Source organism: Elaeis guineensis, chromosome 4 (assembly GCF_000442705.2).
Source record: "Elaeis guineensis isolate ETL-2024a chromosome 4, EG11, whole genome shotgun sequence".
NCBI lineage: Eukaryota > Viridiplantae > Streptophyta > Magnoliopsida > Arecales > Arecaceae > Elaeis > Elaeis guineensis.
The window spans coordinates 20,315,303-20,325,921 of record NC_025996.2 but is presented as its reverse complement, the minus strand read 5'-3'; the positions used below and the strand labels follow the sequence as shown (position 1 = coordinate 20,325,921).

General features: G+C 33.8%; 1 protein-coding gene across 1 annotated transcript; it reads left to right on the top strand.

Annotated features, from left to right (window-relative positions):
• The first annotated feature begins 4,714 nt into the window (after positions 1-4,714).
• LOC105043480 (uncharacterized) lies at positions 4,715-5,409 on the top strand. The gene has a single exon (XM_010921041.4). It carries the CDS (start codon positions 4,744-4,746, stop codon positions 5,203-5,205), a length of 462 nt encoding a protein of 153 aa, XP_010919343.1. The 5' UTR covers positions 4,715-4,743; the 3' UTR covers positions 5,206-5,409.
• Positions 5,410-10,619: the final 5,210 nt, after the last annotated feature.

The following is a 10,619-nucleotide window of genomic DNA, read 5'->3' as shown; positions in this document are numbered from 1 at the left end:
ACCTATTTAATAAAAAGGCCAGATTGGCATCGGCTTGTTCCTATCCCAACCCTTATTTGACCGGATCTTTATCTGAACCAACCTGCCCCAAGTGCCACCTCTAAATAAAGTGAAGACCGTATGAGAGGATCTTTTTCTTCATAGCAATCAAGCTCCTCTTCGACATATCACGCAAGAAAGCATTTAAAAAAGACACGCACATGCACGTTTATATATTAGCAATACAATCCAAGGTGAAAAAAATTTGCTCCCCTCTTCTCTTCCACTCACCCCCTCCTAAACTAATGTGGCCACGTGGACCAATTTTGTGCCAGGCCACCACCATGGAGAGAGCCACAGAATCTGCGCTTCATCTCTGACCTCGTAGGTGGAGCCAATTTGATGGTCCTACTTCGCCCTCGTCGCTCGGTAAAAGGCACCGTCCCGGTCAAAAAGGGTAGCCCATTTCTGACCAGTATGCGGACTCTCTCTGAACGGACATATCTAAGGTGGGGTAGATGCGACAACATATTTTAATGTCCAAGATAGGACGGCTTAAATTTCCTCTCGCGGTCACTATTCGCTAGGATTCCAAACTCGTTCGTTACAAAGTGAGCAAAGTCTGACCCAACTTACGATTACGCCAAATAGTTGGGCGAGGCGTTTGGACACAAATTAATTAAAAACTCAGATTGGGTTATGCCCCAACTTTTTTGAGATCTTTTTTATCCGATGCATTTGATTTATGATCAAAATAAAAATTAAAAGTAAAATATATTTCACAACATATTTGGTTTACGAATAAAATGAGTTTTAAATTCTAAAATAAAATAAAAAATATATTTTAGAAGTGTTGGTGCAAAAATATAATATGTGCATTCTCAACTAGTTTGCATTCTCAGCGAGTTTATTACTCCAATCAGAGTATAATATGTGCATCAGGTCATGAAAATGCGAAGGAGTTGAACGTCATGGGCAAGCTCTAATCCAGTTTTTTTTTTTTTTATATCGAAGAATGGATAGTGAAAAATGTAGCCAAAAAAAAAAAAAAAGGAATAGGTGGTGAAACTGAGGATTGTGTAGTCTCTTACAACGGTGGAAGCCTGGGCCTGCCAGCCTAATCAGATCACGCATCAGATCAGAGGGCAGACAATGGGCGAAAATATCATTCACTAATCAAGTCAACGGAAGATTGGGCTCTGTACCAACGAGTCACAATTGTCATGTGAGTTGACCTGCTGCCACGGTTATTAAATCCGTAGGTCTGCATCGTTTATGGGGCCAGAGTCCATAGAATAGCACCGAAATTTTGACTTGCCTCCGGCTGCGAAATATAATCTTGGGGTCTGTAATCTGTGTACGTACTAGTAAATGGGACAGAGCCAAGGCACCTTTCTTTCCAGGCAATGGAAGATGCATAAAGTGGATGGCCGGCGCCAATCTTAGATATCAGTGCCAGTGTGCCATGCACAAGTGTTTTTCTTTTCTTTTTTTTTTTTTCTTTTTTTTTTCTTTTTTTTTTTTTGTAGATTTCAGCTAACTTGATTTCAAATTACTTAATTAATTTGATTAAACAAAAATTAGAATAATTTTTTATTTTATAATTTAGATGCTTTCTTAGATTAGCTTATTCATCCACCGATAGTAAACGAGTACAAGGATACGGTGACAGGAATAGCAACATTATGGTGAGGTCTTCTTCTTAACCTACTCGAATTCAAAAGCTTGCTATTGATTTCCCTCATGAATCATCAAGGATTCTTGTCAAAGACCCGCCGCTGATATAGAATAATATAAATAATTAGATGATTTACTTGGGAGTTAGAGCTAGTTGCTCTCTTAATTCTTTGTAAGTGTTTCTGGTTTTAAAAAAAAAAATTCTTTGAAATAAAAGGAGGGTCAAATATCCACCTTGGTAAAAAATTGATGTTAGATCCACACTATAATGATAGGCTAAACATCGCATTAAAAAAAATTAGGAAATAAAAAATAATTATATATAGAAACAAGACAAAAAAAAGTGGGAGTTGGAGCATAATTAATCTGATCCACGGTACATATATAGTGTTGCACCCAGTCCTCCTCCTTTACGAAGGCCCCACTAACAATAAATAATGCGAGGCCCGCACAAGAAGAAGAGTACGTTACGTTTCATATGATTTATCCCAGTGTTATCCGACATTCAACATCCCATGTACCTAACGCTCACCAAAGCGGTTGCACCGTCCCTCTTCTTCAACATGTATAAAATATTTTAACCTTTTTGAGAGTTTTCTAGGTATTTCTAGAATCTTGTAACAATCAACATTGAGAATTTCAAAATTAGATGTGTAAAATTAAAAATTTACAAAAATATACTAAAATATATGTAGTAGCAAAAATACTTAAATATGTATACAGTCTCTTTCCGATGACCATAGATCTGAGCCATGCTAGCATTAGAATAGAAAATTAATCTCAAAAAATTAAGATCTGCAGTCTGAAACTTATGTTTAGGAATCATTTGACTTACTAGAAAAATTTTACTTCATTAAAATATTTTTTTCAAAAAATTGATATCTAGGTATATGATACCAAAAAAAAAAAAATTATATATTTAATTGATCATAAAAAAATAATATAAGAAACATAATTTTTTAGAATGATTTATATTTGGTTGAACAAATATTTTTTTAAAAAGTTATATAAAATACTTATGATGCTCTTAATAAAGCAACTACAAAAAAAAAAAAAATACATACATATAAGCATTTTGGGTAAAAAAATAATCATAATTCTCGCCACATGGAAAAATGTTTTTGCCATGTTTTATATAAATTTTATTTTTTGAAATATGAGAAACTTATTTTTATAGAAAAATTACCTTCCTATCTCTTTTTTTTGAAATTTTTAACCAAATATGAGAATTATTATTTTATTTTTTTTTATGATCATATTTTTTTTTCCCTCCTCTTTCTATGAACCAAACGAATCCTCAAATAGGGCTCTTCATCCGTTAAACAGTTGCTACAGTTGATGTTTCAGAATTATTTGTCAGCTTCTCAGTTAGTTTGTAATTTTCTTCTTCTCTCATTGTCTTCACATGGCGTTGTGGTTTGCATTTCCATGGGCCTTGTGGGTTGCCGTTAGGTGCATACCGACCCCGATATGTGTAGACTTAAACCGGTTCTCGCAAATCTGCACCCACACGATGATGCCTCTGTGATCTATCAAGACCTGATCCAAAATCACAGTCCAATTCCAAGCGTGATCTACGTCCGGTACACCAAATATTAGTGTCATTTTTTTTTCTGATAAGAATATTAGTGCCATTTAACACACGGAAACAACATACCAAATTCTGCAAAAATTATACAATTGGGGGATCTCTATTCGCTAAAGACATCGGAGGGGCATACTAACTTATGGCAAAGTTTAAAAGTATTAGTTCATTCCATAGTGCAACTATGAGTCTCCTTGTTGGTTTTCTTCGCTAAAAAAATCTATGTCAGCTCTTTTTATTAATCTTTCATATTTGTGGTCCGTTAGAGCGCTACTTTCTATGCCTTAGAATGATATCCTTATTTTCTGTTTAGGTTGTTAAAATATATTTTTTTGCAGTATGCTCTTTTTAAAATATCTCTTTTTTCTAAATAAAGATGGGTGGCTGATCTATTCCAGCCTCCTCTACTCATCAAAACACACACACACACACACACATGCACCGAAACACCACCACCAAGGCTATTAGATCAGTGATTCAGAGGACATTAAGGTAGTTTTTGGATTCCTTTTTCTAATTCCTGGAATAAAAATATGAATTCTTCGAGTATAGCTATTCATCCTTAATATTTCAGATTTTTGTTTGGTTGAAAATCTATTATTTCACCATGAATAAGGTGCAATTAATGCTCTGTTATTTTATATACCTAAAATAAAATATAATTAATGCTCATTAAAGATTTAGAACAAGCTATTCCATCACCGTGGAATAGCTAAATTAGGATAGATAAGAATACAGGAGGGTTGACCGGGATTGCCAAACTAGGGTGGCCGACCACTACTTTTTCATCTATTTGGAAGAATAAGGTGGAATAAATCTTTATTTCATCCAGAATTGAGGCATCCAAATACTACCTAAAAGTAGTGCCGTAATCAACTCCTTTGTTTGAGTGGTTGGCCGTTTTAATTGAATTTGGAAGGACAATGGAAAAGTAATCAGGCATGATTCCATGAACCCTCAAATAATTAGCTAAAAACCTATGAGTGGCCACCAAGTTGTGGCTGACATTTTAAGGAATTGCAAACATTTCTATCTGGCTCACGTTTCTTCAAAAAAAAGAAAAATAAGTGATATTTAAAACCATTACCTTAATCTTTGCTTACACATCACCTGAGATACCTATGATCAGATCTAGAACCATGCCTCTATGAACTATGAATACCAACCAAGCTAAGAATATATATATAATGCTACCTTATAAACTCTAATTTCTTTTTCAAGGTAGGTGTCAAGCTTCTGTCAGCATTTGTCTTCAAACTCATCAAAGTCATATGGATCCAACGTCTTGGACTCAAACATTTATGTTGGCAAGCTTGACAAATCCAAAAGTAGGTGATTCAATCTACAACTTCCACGAGCCAATCACCAATCCCCAAGTTTGATGACCCGCCCCTGGCCATGTTGGTTGAACTTCCCGCCACCTACCCGCCATTCCTTTCAGACCGTTTGTTTTAAATCCCCACAATACAATACCCTCCCAATCTCCCAGGACACAAACAGAAATGGGCTCCCTGGCCATGACTGACAAGGAGAGGGAAGGTGCTGAGATCGTCTATGGACCAGAGGAGTGCTATCGCCACTCCATGGAGCTGCTTGGAGAGCTCGGTTTCCCTAGGGGTGTCCTTCCGCTCGAGGACCTCGAAGAATGCGGTAGGGTGAAGGAGACCGGCTTCGTGTGGATGAAACAGAAGGGCCCCTATGAGCACTTCTTCACATGGACTAATACCAGGGTGAGGTATGAAGCGGTGGTGACGGCGTATGTGGAAAAGAATAGGATGAAGAAGATGACAGGAGTAAGAAGCAAGCAGATGCTGCTGTGGGTGCCGATCACCGAGATGAGCATCGACGAGCCCACTGGGCAGAAGATATACTTCAAGTCAGCGGTGGGGATCGGGAGGTCGTTTCCGGTCTCAGCCTTTATGGATGATGAGGAGAAGAAGATTGAAGGGAAGGTTGGTGCTTGAGATTGGCACATCTATGTTTATAGTAAGTTATATCCCGTGAGCAAAAAATTCTATGGAACCATATGGAAAGGTGGCTTCTCATTGGAGACTGTGTTAAGAAGACTGATAATATTCATGTATGATTTACTTTGATCAATGTGAGAACTAGCTAATAGCATACAATGTACTCGCAGTTTCCCAAGTTCAAGATTTCCCATTCTTCAATAGCCTTTTTGAGGATACTATTCTGCAATAGCTAATAGCATACAACGTAACTTGTCTGGTTTGTGCCATACATGTGTGCAACAAGAGGCACCAAACATCATCAAACTTAAGATGCCAAGATGTGGATGTGGGGTGATCTGCCACCTGCTCTTTCTCATAATAATCACTGCCTCTTACACTGCTGAGGTTGATTGAGATGATAAAAATGGAAAGAAGAAACCTTGTCTATATATAATGAGAAATGCTTCTCAGAATAATTACTCTTGATGTGCGGTAGAATGATATTTCATGTAGGATGGATACATGGAGGCAGCTTGCTGCTGACGCATAAGTAACAATTGTTATCTACCGAAGGTATTTAGGCACCAAAGCTATTGATTTATGCGCTCAGGGATCAGAGTGATTAGTGATATATGCTACCTTAAGAACATCAATCTACCCGCTGAGGGTTTAAAACATGACACAAAAAACTAGTACGCATGCATTTCTTGAGTGCTGGTAGTAACATGATTCTGACGGACTACAGACATAAGCAAAGCTAGTCGAAGTATGATGAGAAGTTCTGAACACCAGCTAGTTTTACATGGGAGATCTTCTAGGGTCTTCAAAACCCAAATTCAGAAGAGAACCAACCTTACTATCTGACTTCAGAAAGGTTACCTCCAGACTGAATGAATATAAACAGTAGTGGGTATAGATATCTTGAGCTAGGTCAGTCACAGGGCCTTCGTGGCTTTGTAGTTAATCAGACATGTTACAAAGCACAAACTTTCATCAGTCAGTTAGATGATGCATCCCAAAATTATTGATGTACAGATAGAAGAGCACACATTTTGTTGAAACACAAAGCTCGCCCTGGGGCGGGTCAAACTGGGCGACTGCCCCAGGCCCCCGATTTTTTTTTTTTTCTGGGTAAACCAAACGTCGTTCTCCCTCTCCCGAGTCCCGGTGCCCCAACGGCTCCCAACAACAGCTTTTTAGCCCTCAATGTCCTCCGGATCCGACGATCTGTGGCTCCTCTCCCCTGCCTCCTCCTTCGTCTCCGACCTTTTCTCCCTATCCTGCTGTCCATCGGTGATTCTTTCTTATTTTGGACACCAAAAATCAGATCAAAATCGGTCAAAAAGTCAAGTAAATTTCTTCAATCCTCCTCTTTCAATCTGCTATGAATTTTAAACTTAATTTTTTGCCGATTTATTGTCGGAAAAATTTTTGAAATCCTAGTTCAGCAAGTTCCCCTGTTTTTTCATTTTTTTTATCTTTCCGGCACCGTTAGGCCGCCGCCGGTCACCGGAGCTTGTGGTTGTCGTCGTCCGATCGTCGAAGACTGCCCCTTTAGTTATGGGCGGTGTTGGCCGGGGAGGAGGATCTCCCTTGTGGGTTGTGGCCTTGCCTCAGGAACAGGGATGAGTTCTCTCATCTCTGTTTCGTTAAAAAAATAAACAGAGAGAGAGAGTCCCTGTTTTACCGTGGAAAAAGAAGGAAAAAAAAACTATTCGACCACTGTTGGCTGAATTTGATTTTTTGATGCTTTATATATAAGTTTTTTTATTTTCCTTTTTAGATCCTTGAATATGTTGTACTCTCAGCTTCTCTTGTTCTCAGCTAATTGAGTCTTCTAGATGAACTTTTTCTCTGACCATTCTCTACGCACATATAACAAATTTAAAATTAAAAAAAAATCACTGGAGCCTGTGGTTGTCATCATCTGATCGTCGGGGACCGCTCCTTTAGTTGTGGGCGATGTTGGCCGGGGAGGAGGATCTCCCTTATGGCCTTACCTCAGGAACGAGGGATGAGTCTTCTATTCTGTTAAAAAAAAAAATCTCCTATTTTACCATGGAAGAAAAAAAAAAGAAAAAGAAAAAAAAAATGATCCACAGTTCACACTATAAAAAAAAAAAAGAAAAAAGATGATCCACACTGTTCCGTTAAAAAAAAGAGAGGATGAGTCCTCTGTTTTACTATAGAAGAAGAAGAAGGAAAAAAAAAGATGGTCCACAGTCCACACAAAAAAAAAAAAGATGGTTCACACAATATAATTATATGGATTTGTTAATTATAATCCAATTGGTTTAGGTATATAAAATTTGGTCCGTCTATGTGAGAGTCTCAATCAATAGGTCAATATTCTTGCATATGATGAAATATATTTAATTTTGTACATCTAGGACTTGCTTTTTTAAATAAATATAATTATGGTCTTTATATTCATCTTATTTTTTTAGATAGCTTGTGGTTTCACTTTATTTTCTTATTATTTTTACTATATCTTATTCTTAAAATAATTAATTAATTATCATATTTTATTTTTCAGGTTTAAATTTTTATTACAATTACAGTAGCTTTTGCTCAAATTTTGTTCCATCAAAAAAGCCTTCAAGCAAGTTCTATTGTTCTATCAAAAAGCTTTAAATCATGTTCTATTGTTCTAAACTTCAAATTTATTGATTACTAATTTTAGCTAATATTTATTATTTTATTTATCAAAATGATACCTAAAAAATATCCTTTCAGTCATGAAAAATTTAAGAAAACAAGAAAACAAGAATAATTGACTTAATCATTAAAAGGAGGTCTTGATAAATTTATTATAAGTAAAAAAAGTGATATAGTTGAGAATTCAAATAATATTGTTATTGAATTTGTCAATGAAAATACAAATGTTACTTGTGAATTAGATAATGATAATAATATTATTAATAATGATAATACTAATAGCACAGATGATCTCATTAGTGGTGATAAAAATTTAATGAATGAAAAATCAAGTGAATCAAATACTTTTGACATTTATGATCCTAGGATATGGGATAGTCTTGATACAAATTCTAAAGATTTATTAATTGAAAATGATCCTAAAAGAGATATTAATATAAAATTTCTTCTTGATCAATATAATAGACATTTTTCTTTAACACATTATGATCGAACTTTACCAAATGGAGAGCAACATGACCGAAAATAGTTAGTATATTCAAAAGAGTTAGACAAATTATTTTGTTTTTGTTGTAAGCTATTTAAATCAAATGATAATAGTAGTAGAAGTCCATTAGCAAGTGATGGCTTTAGAGATTGGAAACACCTTAGTGAAAGACTTAAAGCTCATGAAACTAGTAATGATCATATTCATAATATGACCACTTAGATTGATTTACAGAATAGACTTAAAAAAAAAATCAAACAATCGATAAACATATTCAAGAGCAAATTAATAAAGAGAAAGAATGTTGGAAAAAAGTACTATTAAGAATAGTAGCTACTGTTAAATTTCTTGCTCAAAGTTCTCTAGCTTTTCGTGGAACGAATGAAAAAATTTATCAAAATAGTAATGGTAATTTTTTATGATTAATTGAAATGATTGCTGTTTTTGATCCAATTATGCAAGAACATCTTAGACGTATTCAAAATAATGAAAATCAATATCATTATCTTAGTCATAAAATTCAAGATGAGTTAGTAATTGCATTAACATCTAATATAAAAAATTTAATAATTAAAAGAATTAAAGAAGTAAAATATTATTCTATTATACTTGATTGTACTCCAGATGCAAGTCATCAAGAACAAATGTCTTTGATCATACGATGTGTGAATATTTCAAAAAGACCAATAACAATAGAAAAATACTTTTTAAAATTTTTAAAAGTGGATAATACATCAGGTTTAGGCTTTTTTAATGAATTACAATCTATTATAGAAACTCTTGATTTAAACATTGATGATATAAGAGGACAAGGATATGACAATGAATCTAATATGAAAGAAAAAAATCAGGGAGTACAAAAAAGATTATTAGAAATAAATTCTAGAGTATTTTATACACCATGTGCTTATCATAGTCTTAACTTAACACTTTGTGATATGGCTTCATCTTGTAGTAAAGCTAAAATTTTTTTTGATGTAATACAACGTATATATAATGCATTTGGTGGTTCTACAAAGAGATGAAAAATTTTACTTGATAATGTACCTAATTTAACATTAAAGCCATTGTCACAAACACATTGGGAAAGTCGCATTGAGAGCGTCAAAGCAATAAGATTTCAAACTCCATAAATAAGAGAAGCTTTATATCAATTAGCTGAAATTTGTGAGGATTCAAAAATAAAGAGTGAAACTGAATCTTTAGCAACACATGAGTTTGAAAATTTTGAATTTTTATTAGGAATGATTATTTGGTATGATATACTATTTATTGTTAATTTAGTTAGCAAAAATTTACAATCTAAGGATATGCGTATAGATGTTGCCATTGATCAGTTAAAAGGATTAGTTTCATTTTTTGAAAGATATAGAGAGACTGGCTTTACTTCTGCCATGATTTCAGCTAAGAAAATTGCAAATGAGATGGGAATTGATCCTATATTTCGTATAAAACGTCAAGTAAAAAGAAAAAAATAATTTGATGAAAATATTAATATAGATATTGAACAATCACCAGAAGAATCATTTAGAGTTAATTATTTTTTATATTTAGTAGATCAAACTATCTTTTCATTGAAATATAGGTTTGAACAATTTCAATTATATGAAAATAATTTTGAATTTTTGTTTGATTTCAAAATATTAATTTCATTGGATGAAGAAAGTTTGAAAAAAATTTGTCTTAATCTTCAAAATATTTTAACAAATGGTAATCATAATGATCTTGATGGGATTGATTTATTTTCAGAATTAAAAGTTCTAAAAGCAATTATGCCAAAAGAAAAAAATACTGCTATAGATATACTTAATTATATTAATGAAATGAATTGTTATCCAAATACATCAATTGCATATAAAATATTATTGACCATACCCTGCTGAAAGAAGTTTTTCAAAATTAAAATTTTTAAAATCATATTTACGATCAACAATGTTACAAGAAAGATTAAATGGTTTAGCTATGCTATCTATTGAAGAAGAATTATTGCCAAATATTGATTACAAAAAAATTATAAAAAATTTTACATTACAAAATATACGTAGATTAATTTTTCAATAATAATTAATATTTAAAATATATTAATTTTTAATAGAGAAGATTTTTTTTTATTTGGCCCCGGGCCTAAAAAATATCAAGACCGGCCCTGTTGAAACACATTCATTTTTTCCCTTTTCTTTCTTTGTTTTTTCTATCATCCAAAAACATGGAGAATTGGAGGACAAATAGGAGCAAAAGGTTTTCATAATAAGACTGGACAAATCTAAACTGCAAACAAGACTGC

Excerpts from the sequence above, each read along its gene's own strand:
- LOC105043480 (XM_010921041.4), top strand. The coding sequence starts at position 4,744 with ATGGGCTCCCTGGCCATGACTGACAAGGAGAGGGAAGGTGCTGAGATC.